A 27,071-nucleotide genomic window follows, 5' to 3' on the forward strand; every position below is an offset into this window, starting at 1 on the left:
ACATTACCTGGTATATTTATTCCCAAAAAGAGAGGGGCCACGATTTACATTGGACTGGCTAGTTACTTTTTGTTCGACTTGTGGTTCAGCTTGTTATCTACAGGTGGCGCCAATACTGACAAGTTAGGGGCATTTAGTAGACTTAAAACTTGCCTGACGAAAATAAATAAACATATATTTACGAAAATATGAAACGGTGTTCTTCACATTTTATATATATTATTCAAATAACTCATATTTATTTATTCTTTGATATGTTGATTGTACACAAACATCGTGTTTAGATACATTAAATTCATTCACATTGTATCAGGCGCAAGTTGGACGGACTAGCTGCTCCGTGCCTGCCGCCAAAATTCAAGTTAGAAAAGAGCCGAGCGAGTTTTCCTGTTGTCGGTTGTAAACACTGGGTGATAACCTAGGGTTTTGCCTTTAAACGGAGAAATTTTGAGATTCAGGCACCACATATCTTACCTCCGGAATCTGCGGAGAGAGAAAGGATAGTGTAAAGATGCACATCAAGTCTATTATTGTTGAAGGGTTCAAATCCTACGCTCAGAGGACGGAAATCAACGGCTTTGACCCGCTGTTCAACGCCATCACAGGACTGAACGGCAGCGGCAAGTCCAATATTTTGGACTCGATATGTTTTCTTTTGGGCATTTCCAATCTCTCACATGTAAGTGTGCTGTCTGGGATAACGTTGCTTTAAGTTGAAAGTTTAGTAGAGTTTTGTATTGCAGTGTTCGCAAGTTAACTGTTGTGTTTATCGCAAACTAGCTAGCAAGATAACGCAAGACTTAACATGTGTCCCTTTCTTACATTTTCATTTGAAAGGTACGAGCCTCCAACCTCCAGGACTTGGTGTACAAAAATGGACAGGGTGGCATCACCAAGGCCACAGTGTCTATTACCTTCGACAACTCCAACAAAAGCCAGAGCCCTCTGGGGTTTGAAACCCACGATGAGATCACTGTCACCAGACAGGTTGGCATAGAAAGAAAGACGCCATCACTTCTGAAGACTCTGTAAATGTTGCACAAAGTAATATACAGCAGTATTATACATGAAAATTTCTTTCCTCAAGGTGGTGATTGGTGGCAGGAACAAGTACCTCATCAATGGAGTTAATGCCAACAACACCAGGGTGCAGGACTTGTTCTGCTCTGTTGGCCTCAATGTCAACAATCCACATTTCCTCATCATGCAGGTAGGTCTTGTGCGTGCAGCAGTTTGTATAGTTGTGGTTTTAGCCCTCTACAGTATTTTATATCATATGATGTTTCTGATATTTCAGGGGAGGATCACCAAGGTTCTAAATATGAAGCCGCCAGAGGTAAGACATACACAATTTGTCAACCATCTCAGCATCAGAACATTTTCATTTCATTGGCTCTTTTCAAATATTCCAATACTGACCACCATCTCTTCTCTTTTTTTTCAGATCCTTGCCATGATTGAGGAGGCAGCAGGCACAAGGATGTATGAATGTAAAAAGATTAGCGCTCAGAAAACAATTGAGAAGAAGGAGGCCAAGCTGAAGGAGATTCAGACAGTACGTCAGACATCCAAACTCATTATTGACTAATGTATCTTTGTTGATTCTGCAGTTGGAAGCTGCCAAAAATATGATTGTGGTTAATGTTGAAATATTTAACTATGTCTCTTTGTTTACTCTTTCAGATTTTGGACGAGGAAATTACTCCAACCATGCAGAAACTGCAAGAGGTAGGTTGACTGCAAAACAACACTTGCACGTCAAGAGCAATACATTTTCCATCACAAGTTTTTTAGTCATTATTTCACTTTGTAAACTTCCCTCCCTCTGTAGGAACGATCATCATACCTGGAGTACCAGAAGCTGATGCGCGAGATCCAGCACTTGTCGCGGCTGTATGTGGCCTGGCTGTTTGTGTGCGCGGAGGAGACCAAACTGAAGTCGGCAGAGAATCTGAAGGTGATGCAGGATAACATCACCAAGATGCAAGCCAGCATGGCTGAGAATGAGAGTAAACTCCAGGAGCTCTCAGCCCAGATTCAGGAGCTGCAGAAGAAAAAGGACCAGGTACAGTGGAAGAGAGGGGGGAGATAAGATTGGGATGCTTTTTAAACTTTTTTTTCTTCACATCTGAGAAGAACATCTGCCGTTATTTGAGAATGATTTGATAACTTATTTGTAACTATATTGTCCTCACTCTTAGATGTTGACAAATTTTATCTTTGCTATAGGAAACTGTGCAAAAAGTGTTGTACTGTATGCTTTTATGAAACTACAGCAATGAAAGGGAATTTTGAATCATATTGCTTTGTCACTGATGTTTATCTGCTCATCTGTAGGAAGTGAATGGAGTACTGAAATCCCTTGAGGAGACTCTAGCAGATGTGCAACGTGTAGATGCCAAAGCCCAAAGTGCACTTGACCTCAAAAAACAGAATCTCAAAGATGAAATGAAGAAGAGGAAGGAGCTGGAAAAGAGTATGGAAGAGGTAACGGGACCATACTACCAATCCATCCACCAACATTGAGATAATATAGCCATCAATGACACTTGTGTAATCTCTTGTCCAAACGAGAACTTGATGGTACTTTGTACTTTGCTTTTATTTATATCAGACCTTCAATTACATCCCTTTTTCCTCCATCCTCAGGACAAGAAAATGCTTGCGGTAAAAGAAAAGGAGGTTTCTAAGGTGATGGGACAGCTGCAGACTCTACAGGAGGAGGGACAGAAAGATAGTGCTGCTCTTGAAGCGGCCGAGCAGCATTTCAAGGCTGTGTCTGCAGGTCTCTCCACCAATGAGGATGGAGAAGAGGCCACATTGGCTGGGCAGATGATGACTTGCAAGAATGACATGAGCAAGGCAGATACCGAGGCCAAGCAGGTGAGGAAAATATGTGAAAACATCAGCCAGGGATGTGATGCTTCAAGTTTGGTGTTTCAGGTGCCCGTTTACAGTATATTAAATAGCAAGTTTTCAGTACAAACATTTGTACTTGGTAGCTTGACTACTTAGATTGCCCCATGCTGGTAAAAGTTTTTGTGACATCACTATTGTAGTATGTTATATTACCACTACCATTGTACAGTGTACATCACACAGAATAACTATGGGTCTATCTTTAGCCTTTATTTACTTTGTAAATCTGTTTATTTATCTTGTGTCTGTCCTCTTTCTTTATGTCCAGGCCCAGATGACACTGAAACATGCCCAGACGGAGCTGAAGACCAAGCAGGCAGAGGTGAAAAAGATGGACAGTGGCTACAAGAAGGACCAGGACAGCTTGCAAGCCGTCAGAAAAAACAGGGAGAAACTGGAGGCTGAGTTGGCTAAACTCAACTATGAAGGTACTTAGAGTGTGTGTTTGTTTCTGTCCAAGCAGAGACTCTTGTACTCATGGCAGGTCCCCTTTTGCCAATCATCCTGTAATAAGAGTAGGAACATGTCTGTCTGTATGCAGATGGGAAGGAGGAAAGTCTGCTGGACAAAAGAAGGCAGCTGTCCAGAGAGGTCGCTAAACTTAAAGAGACCTATGAGCGTCTCGTGTCCCGCTTCCCTAACTTGCGCTTCGACTACAGGTAAGGACTTTGCTGAATTAATTTACTCAACTTTCTAAATGTGCAGTATATTTTGAACATCAATGGTCCCACTTTATGTTCTGATAACAAAGAGGATTAAATGATCTTTTCTAAATGTAAATGTATGTATGATTGTGTGTATGGTTAACACATGTTAATTGTAATAAGAAGAAAATTCCAAATGGATTTCCCCCTTAAGTGTTTCATGTGTTGTGCTGTGTGTTGTTGTATTTTAGGGACCCAGAGCGCGGATGGGACCATAGCAAAGTGAAGGGGCTGCTAGCTAACCTGATCACAGTGCGTGACGTCTCTTATGCAACAGCACTAGAGGTGGTGGCAGGAGGACGGCTCTATAACATCATAGTTGACACAGAGGTAGGTGTGGGAGTGGGTGATGCATGTTATTATATTGCAATTGCATTTAGGTGTTTATATTCTTGCATGGTGATTGTGTCTTCGCCAGGTGACGGGTAAAAAGCTGCTGGAGAAGGGAGAGCTGCAGCGGCGGTACACCATCATTCCCCTGAACAAGATCTCTGCCAGGACACTCAATGACAAAGTGATCAACACCGCCAAGAGCCTGGTGAGAGATCTCAATACAGCCTGGTTTGGAAATTAAATAAGTTTTTCTGTTTAACCTTGAAACATGACCCAGTGTCGTTGCTGACTCTCGATCTTTTTTTCACTCCCTTTTGTCTCCTCTGTCAGGTTGGAGACGATAAAGTCCACACTGCTCTGTCCCTGGTGGGTTATGAATCTGACCTGCGTAAGGCCATGGAGTACGTCTTTGGTTCCACTCTGGTGTGTGACACCCTGGACAATGCCAAAAAAGTGGCGTTTGACAGGCAGGTCATGACCAAGACTGTCACTCTTGGAGGTGATATCTTTGACCCACAGGGAACACTGAGTGGAGGTGAGAACAAGGAGGATGCACATAATTGAGTGTGTGTCGTTGAGTCATAAATGTGTAAGGCAGAGCAAACAAACACTGAGGATGTGTTTTAAAGCACTTTGTTTATCACAAGCACTCAAAAACAAACTCCTCTGTGCGAGTTAATACACTTTCTAATCATACGTATGTCTCTTTGTTTCTTTACTATCTTTTTCCTTCCCTGCTTTTTCTTTTCCAGGCGCTCGATCCCAGTCAGCATCAGTCCTGTCCAGTCTGCAGGAGCTGAAGGACGTTCAGGACAACTTGAAAGAAAAGGAGGCCCAGCTTCAAGATACTGAGCGACAACTGGCCACCCTCAAGGGAACTGCAGAAAAGTATGAAGACACAAACACACAAAATACCCACACAATTCTAAATTGTCAGACTGATACAGCAACCAGGCAGATATGTCTGAGATCAGAAAAAGTCCTTAATGAATCATGGTCAGAATTGAAAATTTATTATATTAATAATAACTTTTTTCCACCTAACCCCAAAATTTTCCTCCTCACTTCACATTTAATCCCTACAGGTACCGTCAGCTGAAGCAGCAGCATGAGCTGAAGGTAGAGGAGGAACAGATTCTGCAGGCCAAGCTGCAGCAGAGCTCCTTCCACCAGCAGCAAGAGGAGCTGGAGAGGCTGCGCAAGGCCATTGGTCAGAATGCCATGAGAATCATACAAGCACTTTTAAAATCACATCTAAACAGTCCACACATACTGTGTACAACTGTGACTCCATCTAAAGTGACACTGTCTATACAACACAGAACTAAACTATATTTGAACAAAGCTAAAGCAAGGCACCTGCTTTACTAGTGTAACTTATCTGTGGTGTGTTTGCTTCTCCAGAGGAGAGTGAGGAGACTTTGCGCGTCACCAAAGAGGTGCAGAAACGGGCTGAAGAGAAGTACAAGGTGTTGGAGAACAAGATGAAGAATGCTGAGGCAGAGAGGGAGAAAGAGCTGAAAGCCGCCCAGCAGAAACTCAATGCAGCCAAGGGCAAAGCTGATGTCTTTAATAAGAAGCTGAAGCAGAAGCAGCAGGTACACTGACCAGATACACAGTCGTACACAATCATCCTCTACATTTAGCACTTGAAATTGATCCAATGTATTTTATCTATTTGTTTTGATTTTTGCATGCAGGAGTCGGACGCTGTGGCCCTGGAGCTGGAGGAGCTGCGCAGGGAGCAGGCTGGTTATGAGCAGCAGATTCAGGCTGTAGATGAAGCCATGAAGGCCATCCAGGAGCAGATAGACAGCATGGCTTGCACTGTATCCCAGGGCAAGGTATTTGTCATGTCATTTTGAAGGTTTATATATAGACTGTGTCGTGGCCACAGTTTTGCACTTGTAATGTTTCCATCTGTCCTCAAAACTACAAGCACATTTTTAATGTACATGTTTAGTGAATTGATGTGTCTCTGAATGACTCAGTTGAACACTGTTCTTCCCTCTTTCACCATTCCTCATTTTCTCTTTTGGGATGTAGGAGGCTGTGCGTAACGCCCAGGAGGAGTTGGCCAAACAGAAGGAGGTGATCATGAAACAGGACAAAGAACTCAAGGTGGATATAATTTTGCCTTTAATGCTTTGGTGTGTGTGTCCCCCCCCCCTTGAGAGGGGGTTTAGTAGGAGGGTTCATGCAGGGATTAGGGTTTGAAGACCCAAAATGATGCAATATATCATAGACCAAATGCAACTCAGCTGTAAGTTTCTTGAAAGAAGAAGTGATTACTTCGCTTTAACTTGTCCAGTGCTGAATAATTTCACTGCTTAGAATTTTAAAATGTTGAATGTTTTAATTATTTAATTAATTTCTTATTTTTATCCATTTGAATGATCCAGGGGAAGAGCACTGAGGCTAATAAGATAAGGGAGCAGAACAACGAAGTCCAGCTGAAGATAAAGGAGCTGGAGCACAACATTAGTAAACATCGCAAAGACAGCCAGGATGCTGCCGACAAGGTGAACACAAACATTAATTTGCCTCTACTCCAGCCGTTAACATAATATACAGGGTTTTCATGATTCATTAGGTTAATGAGTGTCATTTTATTTATAGTGATGTGGGTCTTCTTAACATTTCTGCTCCCCCTTTCCTTTCTTCGTCCAGGTGTCTCGCATGCTGGAGGAACATGATTGGATTCATTCAGAGCGCAAGTTCTTCGGACAGCCAAACACCTCCTATGACTTCAAGAGCAACAACCCCCGCGAGGCAGGTCAACGGCTGAAGAAGCTGGAGGAGACCACCACCAAGCTGGAGAGAAATGTCAACAAGAGGGCCATGAACATGCTGAACGAGGCAGAGGAGAGGGTGAGGAGAAACGGACAGAAAGGGGCGTGAGAGATTCAAATGGGGAAAGAAATGTCAACCACAGCTTTGTCTAACAGTTCCCCCATCTATCCTACACATTTGTCTTGTCCTGCAGTACAACGACCTGATGAAGAAGAAGAGGATTGTGGAGAACGACAAAGCAAAAATCTTGCAGACCATCGAGGAGCTGGACCAGAAGAAGAATGAGGCTCTCAACTTGGCATGGCAGAAGGTCTGCTCTCTTTTGCATTTCTTTCCTCTACCTGGCAATTATCCCTCTCTTCCATCTAGCATTGGGTATATATTTGACAGCAATCAGAGATTTTGCCATAACATTTATATTGTGTTAGCTGTCCCCTTTTATGTCCTTGGTTGTATATTTTATATAATTTTTGGATTGATGTGATAAAATAAGACAATTTTTCAGGTTTTTGATTCCTCAGAAACAAACAGTCTTATCTGGTTATTTTATCCATAGAACATTGCATATTTGTTCGAAAAGATTTATAACACAAAATATAAATACATATACCAAGATAGATATTCTAGATATTCTCTTACCATCCTTCTGCTGTTTTTTGCTCATTTAAAAAAAATGTCAAAACAACAGTTTGTAACTTTTTCTTCTCCATCTGTGTTCCTCTATCTCAGTCAAAACTGTACTGATTTATTTTTAACTGTGTGAATGCCACCCACAATGCTTTAAAAGAAATAATTAAAGCTAACTGACAATTCAAGAACAGTGTGACACTGAACACTAGCTGCTACTCAACTAAAATCATTGTGGTTTGAATCAGTTTAAAGCTGACACTGTTGCATCACTGGCCCCATTGTTAAGGACCTGATGAAAAGGATTTTACTGTTACTTTCAGTTGTCGTGTTTCCCCTCTTTCTATACAGGTAAATAAGGACTTTGGTTCCATTTTCTCCACCCTGCTGCCAGGGGCCACTGCTAAGCTAGCTCCTCCTCAGGGCGGTGGTGTCTTAGAAGGCCTTGAGTTCAAGGTGGCCTTGGGCAACACCTGGAAGGAGAACCTCACTGAGCTCAGTGGAGGGCAAAGGTCAGCAAAACCGCTTTGTCATCGTCATTTATTTGTTGTTGGACAGTAGTAAGTATGATAATGAGAGTTTCTTTGTCAGGTTTCCAGGGATGATAATGAGGTCAGTCACTTTTATTAACCGCCCTTCTTGTGTGTTTGTTTTCAGATCACTCGTGGCCTTGTCCCTCATCCTGGCCATGCTGCTGTTCAAACCTGCGCCCATCTACATCTTAGACGAGGTGGATGCTGCTTTGGATCTTTCACACACACAGAACATTGGACAGATGCTGCGCACACATTTTAGACACTCCCAGGTCAGTTAAAACACCGGAACATACAGTATATTCACCATGATTTATTTTATGAATGTGCACGTCGGCTACTCATTTATTAATTGTTTTAACACTCTCCCTCCAGTTTGTAGTGGTGTCTCTAAAGGATGGTATGTTCACCAATGCCAACGTCCTGTTCAAGACGAAGTTCGTCGACGGCATGTCCACAGTGACACGATCTGCACTCAGCCAGAGTGATGCCAACCCTCCCCAGAAAGGCCAAGACAAGGCTCGTCAAAAGGACAAGAGGAACAAGCAGCTCATCGGTTAAAAACTATACAGGAGTAGCTGAACATTAAGGTTCACTCTATTATGTCTTCAAGAAGCTATATCACGTAACATAACAAAATGTGGTATCTGTTAATAACTGATAAATTGTGTATACTTCTATTTCCTCTGGGAAGTAATTTCGCTTCATATTTGTAAGAGTTCTGTCATTTTGACAACCGTTTAGTCTTATGAAGACAGTCGAGCCGAATTTCTGTTTCATGCTTATTTTGTGTTAATGCCACGTGTCTTTGTTCAGCTGCTTGGTGTGGAGTTGTTCACATTTGTTATTTTAAAGTTTTTAACTGTACATTTCTTTTGTCTAAACTGTCCTTGGTTATCCTGTCTCTTTTCTTTCCTTTGTTTGTGCTCTTCTACAAATGATCAGTTTTATGTGCCAGCTGTTTCCATATATTTTAGTAAATAAAGTAAGTCAAATGATTTGATTTCACTGCCGTATATCTCAAAACTGCTTTGCAATCTGGAGGAACTTGAGGGCTTTAACTAGAACTTTCTGCCCTCTAGTTGCAGCACAAGCAACCTACACAGTATAGATTTATTTTAATGTCATCTGTATGACACATTGAATCTCTACAGGAAGAGTTTAAGTAAATTTGGCTGAAGTCGTGTTATCCTCTGCTTAAAAATGAAGTCATGTCTTCACGTGGCAATAAGAGCTCTCAGAGCTTGAAAGGTTAATCCGAGATGACCATTTTTAAATGTATTTGTAGCATATGAAGGTTATGTAGGCAAAATCAACAGCAAAGTCTGTTGGCTTTGAAAGCTGAGGTGTTGGGGACAGTAGGACAACTTAGATTGTAGAGATACAGCTGATATTCACACATGCTACAGAAATCCTGAGGCTACTTGTTTATTTGGGTGAGTTGCAGTTTGTTACATAAAAGCCGAAGTAAGAAGTGTGTCCATTAACTGTTTTAGTGCATTTTAAGTAATGGTAAACAAAAACCAAATTTAAAGCAATACCTACTCGCATTTAATGCCTGGTGGATTTTAACTAGTTTAAATATACAAAATATATACATATAGTATAATGTTGAACCACAATGCTTGAAAAAAAAAAGAGCTAGTATTGATAATTCTCAGTTGATTCTTGCAGTAACTGAATTTTACAAGGAATAAGCATTATATTGGCTGTTGCATTTACCTAGACACAATAGAATTTAAACTGCTTCAATATCTGTTTGATTCGTTGCAAAACACTTTCACATGAATTTTGGCCTTTGAGATTTTCACAACGATATGTTGTTTTACTGACATCTGATATGAACCTGTTGCTTGTATTAAAACTGTAAATGTGTAACCGTCATACACTGTAGGAAGACAAAAAAACTGGTCCAAATTACCAAGGTAGTTTTATTTCATCAGGGACAATTTCAAACAACTATAGCATCACTTTGAAGTTAACAGCAGGATTTTTACTAATTCTCAAAACTTCACAAAATAGGCTTTTTGTCGTGTTCATTCACCTTGCAAACAGAAGAAACCAAATACCATTTCCAGGACATGCTCAAAGTACCAACTTTGAACGTGAGCTGACTAGTCATCCTCCTGTGTACGACCTGCTGTTGTTCTGATATTCAATGAGTAGGCAAACCCACAACAGTAGTAAAAGTCCCCATTTTGGGGCTATAGGTATACAGTGTCCACAAACCCAACACATTGGTTTATATAGCATTCATTATCAGTATCTTACTGTCCATTTAAATGAACCAAATAAAACTTGACACATTACAATAATGATATTGCCCTTCACCATTGTCACTGAGAGTTCAGACTCAGGGCAAGTTGTGTTATTGTAGTCTCTTCAACCTTCGTCAGCCACAAACGTGAATCAGTCAGTCAGCTTGAGTGGAGCACTCTCTTTGCACAAGCCAGCTTCAAAGCCCACAGGTAATATGGATACTTAATGTAATGATCGAGAGGTTTGTAAATATCTGCATGAGAGAAGACTGCTGTAGCAAAGAGGTCAGACAGAGGAGTGTGCTAGTGTATGTTTTGTTTTACTCATAAAGAGGTTTAAAAGAAGTTGATGCTCTCGTTTCTTGCTTTGTACTTTGTGTTTGTATCTGTACGTATTTGGCTGACTCTGTGAGCTGTGTGTATGTGTGTGTGTTTGTGTGCGCGTGCGTGCATGTGCGTGCTCAGGGTTGACTCTGGATATGTCTACGCAGCTCCTGCGCCTTATCCCTCAGGTCAGGTCTGCTGTCAGACTGCAGCGTTGACAGGGAGCGCTGCAGCTGCTCCCGGCTCTTCACAGACACACAGTCCCACTGTTCACTCTCTGTCAACATCACATGCACACAAGAATATTGAATCAGTAACACTTGGATCAATAATGTCTGACGTGCATACATATGTATGTTTGTATATTACAAGACAGTAATCCTGAAAATATAATCTATAAAATAAAATATGAACTAAAACGATAGAGGACAGCTTTCTATTGGAATTCAGTCTTCAGATTTTAAAACGCCTCCACGTTCTCCATCTTAGTTTCGTGTGTTAGCATAGTAACGTTTGCAAATAAGCATTGAACACAAAGTCCAGCTGAAGTTGATGAGAATCTCATTATTTAAGACAAAGTACTGGACAAACTGAACATCTAACCTGACACAACTTCATGGCAATACATACATTTGGGGAATTTTTTAAGCCCAGCCCAAAGCTTGGGACTAACTGACCAACAGCCCAACATTTCCATTCCTCATGCTAAAAGCATGGCTAATTAAAACATTGGCAGAGAACATGTTATCATAAAACTACCTGAAACAGTATGAATACAATAGGCTCCCTTCTTTCAGTTGCACACTTTCAAACTAAAGTGAAGAACAAAACACTTTCAGACAGGCTTAGTAGCAAAAAAAATAAATAAAAAAAACTCACCTCCAGTTCTCTTTACAATCAGATCCACAACTGACAGGGCCTCTGTTCTCACAGATGAGTAACTTTTGTTTTCTGGAAAACAAATCAATGAATAAACACAGTGATGAAATGCATACATATTAGAGTATTATTCAAAATAAATTGAAATTGTGAGGCAAGTACCTAATGGGTAAGTGAGAGCAGCACACGTCTCTGTGAGGATCTGTGACAGTGCATTGGAGTCCTCACGGCCTTTCTCTAGCAGCAATAACCTACAGGAAAGAAAAAATGCTGACAGCTGACATATGTTGACAAAGAAGCTTAAATGTAAAAATGTAAGCACAAATCAATCATCTTAAATAATTTAAAGGTTGATTTAAAAGAACAAATAATTGGAAAAATGGTTAGTAAGGGATTCTTTGTTGGTCCTCACCCCTGGAAGTAAGCCTTCATAGACTGTAGAACAGCAAGCTGTACTTTCCAAGTGCTTCGCTTGAGCTTTTCACACATTAGACCGCATACCTCCACCTGGAAACGAGCTACAGACACACACACAGTTCGCGGGACATCATTTTGTGAGAGTCACATCTCAGGTTTCCAACAGTCCACCCACCTTTTTTAGCTTATATTACCAAAAGTAACACTACGGCAGCTCTGCCACTGAAGTTAAGCCCCTGGGAATGTAGCTGAGTCTCTAAGAATTAAGATTTTAAAAGAGCTGCAGTCAAGTTGAGAAATATTTTTGGCAACATGATATAAGCAGATTTAAAAACGTATCCCCGTCAACACTTAATATGCTCATCAGATGACACTCAATAGATCAACTGATTAATAACAAACAAAGGACCAAGTTTTCTTTTAGATAATTCTAGTGATTATTATACTCCATAAACACACATCTTAAAATGTAATAAATGAAACAGAAGAGAAAGTTTAACAAATTGAAAGTGTTTTGGAATATGTTTGAAAATAAAAAGGACTGTATTATGTTGTAGAAAAGTTACTTCATATCCAGCACTGATATTTTTCAGAATCCACAATATACATTATGTAAAACCAAGTGTACAGCTTTGAGAGTGTGGTTTAGGGTCAAATAATTTTACTAAATTTTGTCCGAACTTGTACTAAATTTTACCCTGAGTCTGTGGGTTCCTGGGCCAAGTCTTTCCAAGAGTCTCAAAAGCACAAAGAAGAGCTTCAGTCTGCAACTCTTTCTCCTTCACATCTATATCATCATCATCATCATCCAGTGACCTCGGGGATGCACCACCACTCTCTGGGCAGCTCTGTTGGGTATAAGGAAGATAAATTAAGCACAGTCATAAGGCTTCTTAAAACTCAGTAATGTTTTTTTTTTTTTTTCCCAAATATGGCACTATAAAAAACAAACAGCCAATATCAAATGAGTAGATGTTAAACCTTTTTGATCAGCGGGAAAAGGATCTCCGTCATGTCGTTGAAACGGTCCTCCTGGCTGCTGTGGAGCACGTCTCCAGCACAGCGCAAAGCGGCCATTTTATACACCAGGCTCTCCTTACGGCATTCTTTCAACACAACGTCCAGCACCTCAGAGATGGTGGGCTGACCTGCACAAGGCTTCTGCAGCTCAGCACTGAAAGCAACAGAAAAGGATTGAAGCAATAAAGTAGAAAAGACAGGAAATGAAAATTTTCCTTCCTATAAAACTGGCATTAATTGTAAAAGTTCTGGAAGAAGTCTCACCTGCATTTGCTCACTACCGATCCAATGGCTTTCAACAGCTCCTCCTGGAAAAAAAGAAAGCCAAAAAAAAAAAAAAGAATTACCACTTCATGGTCGTAAGCCCCTGCAAACCAGCCAAGTTGCAGGCTGGTTTTACAGAATATTATGATGTCACCGTGACCTTTGAACACCAAATTCTAAATCAGTTTATCCCTGAGTCCAAGTGAATGTTTATGTCAAATCTGAGGAAATTCCCTCAAGGCATGACTAAGATATTGCGTTCACTCGTCGGCACAGAGGGATAAAAAAAAAAAAAATCTCCTTAAACCGTAACTATTTCCTTCTTATTTTTTACACTCTGATCTTGTACTGGCAGTTGTTACCTTGCCCGCCCAGGTGCGTCCGGATAGTCCCTGCATTAAAGCTGTTAGCACCAAGCCAAGGTGTGGTGCCACTAATGAGCCTGTCTGTTCCTTTGCAACGGTTGCCATGGCAGCTGCACCCTGAGCCTTCATCTTCCAGGACTGGGACTGCAGAGCTTTCTGTGTGATAGCGATCAGCTCCGTCATGTAGAGTCTGATGCCTCCAAAGCTTCCTGGAATCAACGAAAAGTTGAAAGAATAACCGTTATCGTAATGACAAAATCCAGATGTTCTGATTGGACTGTGTTTTTAATGGATAGTCTATGCTCCAAAATACCATATATCCACCATTGTAGAATATTTTAAGTATTTTGTCATTCATTACTTCTGAAAAAAGTTTTTTTTCTGTAGTGTTTTGTGGATCTTTATTTTTCCAATTTGTATTGTATGAGTATTTCTAACCTGGGACGTTCTCCTGCCACACCTCAGCCCACAGCGTGGCATCATGGCTCTCTCCTTTCTCCTCATCAGGACCTGGCGCTTGATGCATGCCCAGGAATGCCAGCGGCAGTGCCACTCCTGCATGGCCCTTCAGCACATCAGGACTGTAGTGGCTGATGGCATGCACGGTCAACACACATGATGACTTATACACCGGCTCTGGGAGTAAAAGAGACAGATGACGAACCACAGAGAGTAAAAACCGAAGTTTAGTTGAATGCAGAAATGAGTTACATTCTGATTTTCCAAGTGAAGAAAAACACATTTACTACTGTCTCACCCTCTTTCTCCAAGTACCAGGTGTTGAGCTTCAGTAGTAGTTTTTCCACACTGCTGTCTTTTGCTGTCTGAGGGGTTGACATGTATAACAAACAATGCTTACTGTATCACTAACAACAACCTAAGGTGTAATTAATGTCATAAGTTTGCTTATCAAACTTACCCTGACTAGGTGCCCCAGAGCAAAGGCAAACGCTTTCTGTACTACAGTGCTTCTATCATGGATACCATTCAGCAGGGCACTCATCAGTTTACCTGGAAACACCAAAAATTTCCCCGTCATTAGTTCCCTTGCACCAAACACCAAACACATTAGACGAGCAGGTGAAAACTTGTTCTGTACCTGAATATGGGGTGAGGTCCTGGGGACACTGCACTGTGAGTGAAACAATTACACTGGCACAGCCACCCTATGAAGAAGATGCAAACATTAGCAGGCTGACTTAAATAGGTGGATGGATGTGGAAGAGGTTGACAGGAAGATGCAAATAAGTGGGCAATCAAAGCATCAACATATGAACTATTAACTAGAGTAGTGTGTTTTACCTTGGTGCCTAAACCCACTCCACTTTTAAGCAGCTCACACAGCCTAGGAACCAGCTCTCCCAGCACAGAAACGTCGAGGTGCTGCAGACACTGAGCACAAAGACACACAGGACTGATCCTTACAAAACAATCCTCATTCTTCTGTATGACTTGTCAGGCTTTAAATTAGAAACATCAAACTCTTTGCCGGGACACCTACAAACTGTGTTTAAAAGTGCAAAAAACTAAGAGTCAACAATAATCATGACTTTTTTTCTTTTTCTTTTTTACCATGTTAACGGTCTCCATCATTGGGGAGGACTTGGCAGCACTTAGTCTGGCAGCATCCATGGCACTCTGGAATTACAAAAAAAAAAAAAAAAAAAAATTCACATAATTCATGAAAATGTTGACTCTAATCTGTGAGAAAATGTACAGGCTTTGGTTACCAGACTTGGGTGAAGATGCAGTAGACGGCTGAGGTTACCTTCTCCTGCTCTGTGGCTCGGAGGCTGAGGTAGTTGAGGACCTGGGGCTCCAGGGTGCTGAGGGCCTCCAGCAGGGCCGGGATGAGTCGGGAAGCATGAGGCTTTAGTCTGGCACCAGCTGTCTTACTAATCTTCACCAGGGTCTGGATACTGGTGGGGAAAAACAGGGTGGTTAAGAGAGAAGAAAGTAAACAATGATGTGGCATAAAAATCACAACCTGGTATTGTGGTACCGCAAAGACAAACATGTTAGAAAACTACAACCACAAATTGATCTCTTGTTGCCTTGGTGATTTTGATGAACAAGGGGTTCAATGACTCAAAACAACAGATGAATAAAATCTCCAACAGAATAAAGACTCTGCCTGTTTACAAATTTATCTAGGCAGGATCATATGTAGGTATTCTGTAAATTGCGAAGCATGTGGTTGAATTTTTCACTGCGGTTGACTTGTAAACTTTCAACGTGGACTGAGTTATGCTCGAAAAAAACATCCAAAGTCAGTTTGCCACCTACCCCACACTACTAAAACATTTTCTACTCTGTATTTGACTGACAGATAAAGAACACACGTTGCCTTGACATACATGATTTCAGAGCAATGTAACACAACAAAACCAAGACCACATCAGAGGTGGGAGACATTACCTGAGCGAGCGGACCTCTGCGACATTGCTAACGATGCCTTTTTCCAGCAGAGTAGGCAACAGCACCGCCACAGTTCTCTGGGCTGCTGAGCCTGTAGACTCACACATACGAGTACACACCTGGACACGACAGAAAGAGAATGTTGAGGGACGGGCACCTGGATATTCACGTGTTTACACACAAACAAATACAAACATATACACACACACAGGCCAGTCCCGTGACAAACATACTCACCTTACTGAGTGTTTTCAGTGTTAGGTCTGCAGCCTTCCTCACAGATTCCTGAAATGAAATGAAATGAGGAGTGATCAAAACTCAATCTATGCTTGATGATGTTTTCATCATCCCATGCGTCAGTCCTAAAGTGTCCTGCAATGCGTCAGAAGCGATGAACCTAGTCATCACTTGTGCTTGGCGGATTAAAGCAACACTGATTCTGATTTCCTGCTCACCTTGATGTCATCAAGGACTCTGAACAGTGTCTCCCACATTTCTGCAAGATGATCAATGAGGTCATCAGCTTGGCGGCCACGAATCAGGTCATTCAGGGCCAGGCAGCTGGTAGGAAAAGCATTCATCAAAATACACTTCTTTGGACTATTGTATTACAGCACAGGCCTCATGCTGACTCCCTTATTCAGAACAAGTTGCGTCAGTACAAGCTAAACAGCTACATTACCATAATTACAATTGCCCCAATGGTTACCATAACTGCAACAGTCACATAATAGTCTGCATAATCACTATAATTACAGGACCATTAAAGTGTCCCTGAGGCCAGAGATTATAGGAAAGATATAAGAGAAAAAAAAAAATAGGTCAAATAAAATCCAAGGAGAGAAAAAGGAAATTCTCAGGGCATTTACTGTAGCCCCACACACACAGTCAATGGTCAGGCCAAATAAACAGATGAGAATAGAACAGCAGTCAGATTCTTAATACAATATGTGCCGTTACTCTACCTGGACTCGCGAACTCTCCAGGTGTTACTGGTCAAGTTGGAAATGACATCCTGCAGGATCTCCTTCAGATACTTATCCACCTGAGACGCATTAAAACAATCAAACATATAGTCACTTCTGAGGATGGCAGTCCTTTACATACACTCACTTGTACATGTATAAGTGTGTATTTTTGTTTATGTTCTTATTTTGTACTATTATCAACTCCTACCAGGGTCTTATCAGTGACCAAGGCATCCCAGATGCTGGTCATGGCCTGGCGAATGCTCAGGTTGGGGTCAAACTGGTAGCGGTACAGACGAGGCACAAGCTGGGGCAGGAATGGAGCCAGCTGCTCCCCGGCCTTTGCAGCGATCATGTGAAACCCAAAAGCTGCTCCCTGAAAGGGGCAAGAGGAGAGGTTAGGGGGGGGGGGGGGGTACAAAAGCACACATGTACTGCATGAGAAACAGAATGGGTATGATACCTTGCGGGAGTTCCACATGGCATGGTGATTGGCCAGGTTCATGAACTTGTAAACAAGATCTGGTTGGTTCAGGTCACTGGCCAGTGAGCAGAGCTCCTTGTATGTGGACAGGCCGTGGCTGCCAAGAACCGTCAAAACAGGAGAAAAAGTTTAATTTCCGCACACCAAACCCACAGAAAACACATTGTCATTAAATTTGGGCAAAAAAAAGTGACCTACGACTTACCCATCAGGTGTTTTCCCCAAACCTTCTCCTTGGAACACCTCTGTATCTTGTGAAACAGCGTGTTTCACTCTACAAACATAAAGAAGCTTTTTATATTATCTTCACACACTGGAAATACTCTCCCCATATTACAGCATCTTGAGAATCTCTCTTGTTCCATTACTTCCTCCTTTACTCAACTATCCACTCACCTTTTGCCAGTCATGAGTGTTTCCACCAGGGTGGACACCAGTTCGTGCTGGTCAGCCTCTCCTCCCATCTCATAGACCAAACCAAGTCCTTTAGACGCTACATCCTGACTCAGCTCTAGATGAAAGAAGAAAAAGAGGGATGGATGGAAGAATTCAGTGGGACAGACAGTAAGGGATGATGTTTGTTTTGTAATGATGCTCAGGTACATTTGAAAAACACTGATGTGAGTAATGAGCAGAGCAGTGTGGTGAGAGAGTGCTTTCCTCTTACCATCAGGGTCTGAGAGAACAGAGATGAATGCCACTTGAATCTCCTTTAAATGGGACTGTAGGAGTAAAGGAAGGCCAAAGTAAGGGAATGACAAAAAGTGATTTGACATATACACATAAAGCCTGCTCAGTCATAAGTTTGTGTATGGATCGTTTTCAAATCCTGCATCCACCAATAAACTGTACATACACAGAAGTAGTTAATTCTTTGCAAAAATTTTGCAATATGAAATAGAAGGTAGCCCTGAAGCAGAGACTCCAGAGGGGAAAGTTAGAGGAGATGTATGAAAAGGCCTATAAATCTCACACCAGAAAAACCAGGGAAAGTATCAAAATTCAAAAAGCTAAAACTTTTCTTTATCAGACTAATTCTACCGGCAAATACAGTTACTGTTTAAGTCGCCACTCTCTGTTTAGCAGGGCTGAACAGTTTGTTTTGAGATTCAGAGGTTTATGGTTGTATAATACACCCACCATGATTTCCTTGTGTTGGCTGAGTTTCTTGACCAGGGAGAGCAGCCAGATGCAGGCTGCCTGCCGGACATGGGGATTCTGGCTGGGTATGTACCTGGACAGGATGGAGTTGAGGACCCAAGGAACCACATCATTGTTTTTAACATCTAAGGGGGAAAAGAAGAAAGCGGAAATGTAGTTAAAGGACCAAACTTTTTAGTTTTTAGTTTTGTTGAGGGAGCATTTAACATGTACATAAACATGTATTATTGGATGTAAATGAATAGGCAAATGAATCTTTTTATCTATCCAATATCTGATTACGAGCAATGTAGAACTGCTAGGCAGAGACTGAGTCAGAAAGTATAGCACTGTCATAAAGCAAGAGCCAGTATGACAAATCTGATCACTTGAAAAAATGCAATGTGGATATTCTGCTTCAACACATATTTGATAACCCAATCATATATGCCTGAGCATAGCTTGAGAAATGAACTAATCCGTTCTTCCCATCCTGCCGACGTTAGTGTAACTGCATTCATGCAAAGGCGGCAAAATGGAAAGAACTGTAATAGACCTCTTATTCCGATTTAGGAGGGCTTGTGCATTATTCCAAGGTAGTTAGCACTATTGCTAACCTTGCAGTCACACCAGATAAACAGCCTAAATTAGATTATTTTGTTGTGTTTCACATTTTTAACAGTTTGTAACAAAGTGAAATCAGATATATACAGTGTACAATTCCTATAAAATGAGCTAAATCAATTGTATTAGTGTTAATACTGGATTTATTTTGCTGCCAGTTGTGCCTCTGCAGCCAGTTTGTTTTCATGTCGTTGTCAGAAATTCCCATATGACTTGACTGCGCCATTATAACGCAGGCCCGTTTTAGTCCACATTGTACAAATTTGTACAAACAGCTCTTGAAAGTACAAATTAAAGTCCAGCTATGACTGAAAGTACTCACTGTGTGGTGGGCTGTACTGCTCCTCAGTACAGGTCCATGGGTCTCTGGCAGCTCCAGAGCTAGTGCCTATTGCAGCGCTGGTGATAGCCTCTCCAACCGTGAACTGCAGCTCCACCTGTTTGGCCTTCAGAGAAAAAAGCAGAAAACATGAAAGATGTGGTCATTGATGAGCTAACTGACAGCTTCATAGCAGGCTCAAGCAGAGATGAATGCAGACAATGTTATATTTTTTGTGCTGGCAAAAAAAGTCGAATTTTGCCCAATATGATCCCAAATAAATCTGTTTTTACATTGTCTTGTAGAAGCCCTGAACTGCTTATGTTTATGCTACTGTCAGTCATTAAGCCTTTTCTCACCTCTACAGAGTCCATGAGCCCCTGGAGCAGCTTCTTCTGATGAGGGAAGTCTCCATCTCCCACTGGTAGGTGACCCAAGGTCTGGATTGATCGCTCCTTCATCTGGACCACAAAACATGAACATGACAGACACAAACAAGAGAATAAACAAGATACAAGTCACCAAATCATTTAGCTGAAGATCGGATGTATCAGTAATACATTTATTACTAATGTAATATAGACACACTGTGCACTGCTGATGAACTTGTCATCACTGAACCATATATCACAGCAGCCACCTGCTTTTGTGCAGTCCCTGGTTACCTTTGTGCTCTCTTTGCCCGAGGGGATGCGTGCCAGCAGGTTTTCCACAGTGGAGAGTTTGGTAATGCCCTCACCCTCTGCAGGGATCAGCAGGGTGCCATTTCGTCCAATTTCTCCCAGAGCTGTACAGGCTGCTACAGCCAGTAGTGCACTACTGCTGTCCAGGAAGGAACCTGGGTGGAAACATAAACACTTGAGTGGTTGAACCAACAGACAGAAGTAATTTGTCTTACTTTAATTTGACTAACACAAAAGATTTATATTGGCAAATAAAATAAAAAATGTTTCGTTACAGGAAAAATTTCCTCATCACAATCTAGGAAGATTTAACATTTAGCATTAATTTATTGTACTATTATTGTCAATAAATAAAGCCTACATTGCAGGAAATTGTGGCAAAATAATTACATACCAACTGTCTTGGTAGCCATGCCAACAAGTTCATCATTTTCTTTTGAGGAGATGGTTGAGGTGACAGCTTTCTTCTTGCTCGTGTACCTTCCCACCATATAGCCGAGAGCCAAGATGGCACCATGCTGAGTCTCAGGACTCTGTGGTTCAACAAAACCAGTAAACATTTGCACACTGTAAAATTCAACAACTCTATATATACAAACTATGCAGTGTTTCTCATACGTGGTTGTCTTTGGTGATTTTGATCAGGTTCTGCACGGCTGTCTGCAGCTCGTTGCCAGTCATGGTAGAAACCACTACAGCGTACAGCTGGGCTGCGAGCTCCCTCATGTCCTCCTTATTTGTGTTCATCAGACTCTGGAGAAGAAAACATCTGTTATTACAGCTGAATGCATTGTCAATTGTGAGATGTGAATTATGTTCATGGTTTTACAATATAGCTGAGGGATATGACTAACTGTTAAGCAGCGGCCATATCTGTTTCACTAATGAATTAGTGCATTAATCCACTCCCAGATCTAAATAAACACATAAATAAAGGAAATACTCACTTTAATCCAGTCAATTTTATCAACAAATCTAGGAGCCAGTTTCTCTGGGCAGACAGACACCACCTCCAGTAGACAGTACATAACTGGGATTCCTGTTGAGAGATTATTTATGAGGTGGAATTAATACAAATTCAAAATAAAAAAATATCAATATAAATGCTCAAACTGAGTGGTAAATGAACACCACTTGTAACAGAGCCATGTCTTGTTGTGCATACAGTTTATTTACAGTTATAGTCTCAGATATTACACCTTCTCTTTTCACCAGAATCTATTGGCATTTTTAACTAGACAGGTATGACCTGAGAAGCCAATCAACATTTGTGTTTGGAGTTTATCATACTCACAATACAATACTGATTTAAAAAAAGTAAAATCATTATTCTAAGCCCGTACTGACTGTGGAGCCATTTTCTCTAGAAGAGCAGGTTCATTTCTCTCACCTCCTACAGCAGACAGCAGCTGCTGCAGCAGATCCATGTAGACATGAATAGGATTTGCCTCAGAGCCCTTCGGCACTGAAGGCTGAGGCTCAGAGGACAGCAGTGCATGGACATAGCGGCCGATGGCTGGGGCATCATCCTGCATGTCTGCCAATCGCGTAGACATGGGCGTGGCCCCGGCACTGTGGGCTAAACACATCCTCAGGTAGAGCACAATCTGGGGAAACAGGAAAATTAGGTGGACCCTAAGGCGGGTGTCTTCAGTGTCTACAACTCTTTACTTTTGGACAGATACATATTGAATATGCAAAGTCATGGATGTCACAGGCTAATCACCAATTAATATTTACCTCCCCAAATGCAGAGGGGTTGAATGGAATAGTGGAGGTTCCAACAATATACTTCGCTGGAGTCTTGATCCTCTGAGCCGCCTGACAGTGACATAGTGAAAAACATAAAAGATGTGTTATTTCTTTATTTCTATTATCTTTTGGAAACCTGAATGAAAAAGAGAATGGAAAATATGCAAAAAGGCTCACCTTCTCCTGGACATAGGCCACCATGTCAGGAAAGGATGGCATTGGCTTTGGTCCCTCCTTCTCCGAGCTCTTGGTAGGAAAAGCCCTCAGCACCCTCTGGGCCTCCCCAGCCACCTCCTCTCTCCTAAAAACACAGAAAACCAGCTCATTTTATCTCCTGCGCCACTCAAAAAAGTAAACCATTGACACCTTAATTTTAGTTTTACCTATGTCCCATCTTATTTGTATATGTTTATTGTATTTATGATGTAATAAGTATTTTCAAGGCTCACTAAAAGGCTGATAGTGCAACAGGAATACACTGTCTTTACTATTATGTACAGGACTTCTGGGTTTTGGGACTTACGGGTCTCCAGCAGCCAGCAGCAGCAGGTATCTTGATGGCACGTGATCAGGAGCAAACACTGTGCTGGCAAACTTCATGGCCACCTGGCGAACTTGCACCTCCGGCTGCCCAGAAAGAATAATCAGGAGTGTTACATTTGCCTCATCCCAAGTTTTTTAACTAGTGAACATTAATGGTTTTTTTGGGGGTATCTATTTTGCCTAGCTGCACTCACCTTTCCAATGTATGCAGCAACCAGGGCCTCCATCAGGTTCAGCAATGCCCCCTGGAGGTTAGCATAAGCTCCAACCATCATAGACAAAGCTTCCTGAATGGCAAGACGAACATCAGGCTCCTCCTGAAGTAGATGACACAGAATTTTTGGAAATATCAGTACACTGTTCTCTCCTGAGAACAGGCTAAGAAAGGATTATGTAATAGACTTTGTTTGTTGATTTTCTGTTGAGAGATCGTTCACCTACCTTGCACATGGACTCAAAAAACTGCTGTACCAGTGCAATGTCCTTTGTGAACAACTGTGGCATGCGGCTAGAACAGAGGACATAAAAAGTAAATTTTTATTTCTAAAATTCCACATCAAGCAGGCAATGATAATGGAATTCACACACACACACACACACACACACACACACACACACACACACACACACACACATATATATTATTATACCTTGAAAGCTTTCCAACAGCAGAGTAGGCAACACATAGTAACTTAGGATCCTGCAAGAACAAATGTTAAGTGTTAAGTAGGTATAAATCAAACTAAACTGTATCAATGTGCAGATAAAAATGCATGTTGTTATTTATAGTTTTACCTCCTTGTACTCATTGATGAGCTTGGTCAGACCATTCAGCAGCATTAGCCCCAAAGGCTTGTTAGTGTCGGGGCACCTGAACAATAGTGAGAGAAACAACATTTATTTTTCAAAATGCAAACACACATACTTTGTCATTGAAGGAAACACATCCTGGATGTATCTAGACAAAGGAACAAGTGCACTTTTCTTACACCATGCAGATGTGATGGACAAACTGCAGCGTGAGAGACAGCAGTTTGTTGTTGGTGTTGGCTCCAAACAGACCGTCATACACAACCTATGGAGGACAGGGAACCAATGAGAATGATTGTACCATACTCTGATGCATGTCCTTGAAAATGATTTAGTCATACTTAATGAAGCATGTGTCTGCAGAATTGACAAACGTCATACCTGGATATTAGCTGGAAAGCACTCTGCAGCTAGGCGTGACCGTAGCAGATGAGGGAGGATCTTCAGTTTGACTCTTGTGCTTACAGGTTCGTGCTTCAGCTCTTGCTTCACATTGCCACCCTAATGCACATAGGGGTCAGTACACACAACAATATTATACATTTAATATTTAAAAAAATTCACAGGTTAAATTTGAAAACTAAATGTTAAGTTTACAAACCTTTGTTTTAAGAGGAACATCCCCCAGATACACCTTGTACATCTTGTTGATAATTAGAGGATTGTTCCAATCGATTATGCTGGAAAATAAGAAAACAAATGCATCGGATTGCTGCCCAAGACACAAAGACATTTGGAGTCTTTTGATTTTTATCTCATGTATTTGTTGCACAACACACAACATATTAGGTAATTATTATTACCTAATAATTTTGTATTTCGTTGTATTGGTGAAGCACATACTATTTGGCTATGTAAGGCAATTCACCTACCTCTGTTTACTCTTCAGCTCCAGATCAGCTGCAGTAGCAACACTATGTCGAGTGTCGCTGGACGCCACCACCAGGTGAACCACTGTCTCCACCTCTGGGACTTGCTTTGCCTCGATGAATTTCACTATGCCCAGCTTACACTGTTGAAACCAAACGCGCAATGAACCACTCATCAGCTGATACACAAGAAAAACACAACACTGTGTCTATCACCATCCATAAATTCATTCAAATCATTACACAGCCCTTCAAATAAAAGCGCTCTGACACAAACTTGAAAATATATTTGCCGGCTGTTAACTGATAGACAATTTCTGGATTGAGCTCGGTTTTTCAATTTTACAGATTTTGAAAACTGAGTGAGGCTCCAACTTTTGGGAGAGTCAAGCTTCATCCTTCATCCAGCGAGCACACACAAACTGACAAAACTGTCGCCACTACTCATCCTCCAGCTTCAGTCATTGCACCTGCTCTAGTTGCTCAGCGCTCCACTGGGCTTCCCCAATAACCCTCTTGGCAGCATAAACACTCATCCCTGGGGGAGGCTGGGGAAGACCCTGGCCACCCACAGCCACTGTCCCATCGGCAGAACTTCCCTGGGAGGAGGAGGGAGCAGGGCGAGTCGGGGATTCATTCAGCACAAACCTAGAGGAGCCAAAGAGAGAACAGGTGAACATTCTTGTTCAAATGTAAAATGCTTCTAAGAGAACAACTGGTGCACATGTTTCACTGGACAGTCATACAGTACACAAACCACACAGCAGGACCTCACCCGTAAGGCATCAGTAAAACATCCAACATGAACTCCAGCAGCAGCTGGACTGTCTTTGGCCGCTCAGTTAAGTTAAACGGAAAAGCATTCTTGGAGGTATCTGCAGGATACTTCATATGGTAAAGAGTAGGGATCAGCAGGTGCATCAGGCTAAGATAAGAGGGAAAGGATAGAAAAGCATAATCCGATTAAAAAAAAGAAAACAATAAGGTCTGTGTCAATTAAGCAAAAACTCAAGTGTTTCTGAAAAACACACTTCTTTTAATCCATCTCAGTGATAATAGTAAACATCCTTGTGCATCATAAGGTACGTAAGTGTGTGTCCCCTCACCTGTCCTGATGTGGCTGTGGCTTGCCTTCCATGGCAGTAAGGAGGGTGGGTGCCAACTCACACTGTTTTCCCACCTCCAGGCGTGGGTAGCCCATTTTGATGTAGATGATGGTGAAATTCTGCAAAATATTCAAATTTAACAATTACCAATTTCAAGTTACAAAAAGAGCCAAATCAATCTAGTATCACTGACATAGGCCACATTAGATTGAATCTCAAAATGTTCAGTTTCATTTTGCAGTATACTCTCAATAGGCATCTCATATCTCTACAAATTCATAAATGATGTTACCATATTAAGAATAGCAAGCAAAGCAAAGAATTGACCTCATTATCAATGTATATTACACATCCTCCTCCATAAGACCTACACAGTAAAACAAGAGTCATACCGTAACAAAGGAGGCGGCTGAAGGGTCTTGGTACTGCACCAGCAAAGTTTCTACTGGCAGCTGAATCTTAGGTCGGCTCTTTATCCTCTTGTTCAGATGGACCAACAACTCCATTACCTGGATGAGGAGGCAAAAAGAGTAATTTGGTGGTTTAGTTACATGCAGCAGGTGTATAAATCAACACTCACTGGCAAAAGAGAAAGATCCAAGCTCCTAACAAACATCTTTCTATCAGGAAGTGTAGTGACGTCAGAGGACGTGAATGCAGATACTATACATTGCAAGGTCTATGCATTTATCTACATTTTTGTTAGAGAGAGAAACTAATATTTGAGGTGGAGGGTCTGATGGCAAAGGCCGTGATTTATTCATAATATTAAGAGATGTAGCTATAAAGCACGAACTCAAGAGTCACTGATACTATGTTCAGGCACAGAGATGGGCAACACCCTTCTTACTTTCTTCCGCACACCCTCCTGAACGCTGGATAGTTTGAGGAGCACAGGGGGTAGGAACTTGGAGATAATATCTTGTAGCTGTTCGTCTGTTTCTGCATGGCCCAGGCGAAGGAACACACGTTCCAGTTGATCTGTCAGAAAACACATTAACACTTTGATTAACCCTCATGTTTCATTTTCTGGGTAGCTTCAGCCATTATCCAAGAAAACACACTACACATATGGTCAGTTTGAAATAATACCTCTGCCATAATTCATTTGACAATAGCTTTCCATTCAAATATGGAAGAACAACCCATTGTGTGTATGCAACCAAATGCAAAACCAGGCTGTGCGACCTTCAGCTTCCATGCGGAGGGAGTGATATATATATTTATATATATACTTAAAACAGTGAACTATAAACAGACAGCCCCTCATGCATGTTGCTACAGTTTGGCTGATAAGCTCGTCCTGTCAGCTGCTGTGTCTGTGTGACCATCACCCAGCCCTGCCCTCTTTCTCTTGGCATGGCTCACAAACCACCTAGCTACATCAACTGACAGACTATCCACGCATTTTACCGTTTCTCGTCATTCCCCTGGCTCTTTACTACCAGTGACATCCTGTGCAATTAATCCTAAATGTCCTAAACATCCAAACTGGAAATTTACACCCAAAAAGTTTGATCAATGAAGATATATTAATAGCCTACGTGATAGTTTCATTTTGACCATGACTGGGCAAAGGGCCTCCTGACGTTAGCATTCTGGCTAGCTAACATAGCTGAGCAGCGATCTATCGCTCCTGCCCCAGTTTTTAACTGATGGAAGCTTTATCGTTGCTTCAAGAAACACCCTGATCTTTAGAATAAATCCTGCTCGTCCTTTTATATAGCTCTGACAACCACAAACACGACATTTTAGGAGATATTAATCAGCAATAACGCAGAGAGAAACTTACTGAGTTCATCCTGGGCAGCCATGTTTGCAGAAAGTCATCTAGCGACCCTCGCAGTTCAGAGAGTGTCACTGCAGTCAGCAGGGCCACTCCTCAGTTTCATCACCCATACATGCATGACGTACAGAAG

The 27,071-nt window shown here is 41.6% G+C and overlaps 2 protein-coding genes across 2 annotated transcripts; one reads left to right on the top strand and one right to left on the bottom strand.

The window, feature by feature from the left end:
• Nucleotides 1–379: 379 nt before the first annotated feature.
• Nucleotides 380–8,912, top strand: smc2 (structural maintenance of chromosomes 2). The gene is made up of 25 exons (XM_056366971.1): nt 380–679; nt 838–987; nt 1,088–1,210; nt 1,298–1,336; nt 1,445–1,555; nt 1,684–1,728; nt 1,832–2,065; nt 2,338–2,487; nt 2,650–2,883; nt 3,188–3,347; nt 3,461–3,578; nt 3,815–3,953; nt 4,042–4,161; nt 4,287–4,491; nt 4,709–4,844; nt 5,042–5,166; nt 5,361–5,554; nt 5,657–5,800; nt 6,003–6,077; nt 6,359–6,478; nt 6,627–6,827; nt 6,943–7,059; nt 7,728–7,888; nt 8,034–8,181; nt 8,285–8,912. Exons 1-25 carry the CDS (start codon nt 512–514, stop codon nt 8,468–8,470), a joined length of 3,603 nt encoding a protein of 1,200 aa, XP_056222946.1. The 5' UTR covers nt 380–511; the 3' UTR covers nt 8,471–8,912.
• A 908-nt stretch (nt 8,913–9,820) lies between these two features.
• On the bottom strand, nt 9,821–27,047 carry ecpas (Ecm29 proteasome adaptor and scaffold). Its single transcript, XM_056372253.1, has 49 exons — nt 26,945–27,047; nt 26,003–26,133; nt 25,545–25,661; nt 25,153–25,271; nt 24,822–24,971; nt 24,517–24,694; nt 24,050–24,189; nt 23,779–23,857; nt 23,559–23,678; nt 23,357–23,442; nt 23,163–23,238; nt 23,018–23,067; nt 22,809–22,875; nt 22,562–22,684; nt 22,348–22,451; nt 22,002–22,125; nt 21,813–21,893; nt 21,463–21,679; nt 21,020–21,111; nt 20,691–20,825; nt 20,467–20,605; nt 20,055–20,227; nt 19,749–19,850; nt 19,393–19,516; nt 18,447–18,592; nt 17,974–18,028; nt 17,703–17,817; nt 17,512–17,580; nt 17,286–17,403; nt 17,031–17,198; nt 16,820–16,899; nt 16,310–16,415; nt 16,092–16,139; nt 15,855–15,973; nt 15,205–15,355; nt 15,009–15,074; nt 14,739–14,828; nt 14,536–14,602; nt 14,356–14,447; nt 14,194–14,260; nt 13,875–14,072; nt 13,434–13,645; nt 13,072–13,115; nt 12,769–12,961; nt 12,485–12,635; nt 11,783–11,888; nt 11,533–11,621; nt 11,371–11,442; nt 9,821–10,768 (listed from the first exon to the last, which is right to left on the bottom strand). Exons 1-49 carry the CDS (start codon nt 26,964–26,966, stop codon nt 10,629–10,631), a joined length of 5,511 nt encoding a protein of 1,836 aa, XP_056228228.1. The 5' UTR covers nt 26,967–27,047; the 3' UTR covers nt 9,821–10,628.
• Nucleotides 27,048–27,071: the final 24 nt, after the last annotated feature.

Source organism: Seriola aureovittata, chromosome 3 (genome assembly GCF_021018895.1).
Source record: "Seriola aureovittata isolate HTS-2021-v1 ecotype China chromosome 3, ASM2101889v1, whole genome shotgun sequence".
In the NCBI taxonomy this organism is placed as follows: domain Eukaryota; kingdom Metazoa; phylum Chordata; class Actinopteri; order Carangiformes; family Carangidae; genus Seriola; species Seriola aureovittata.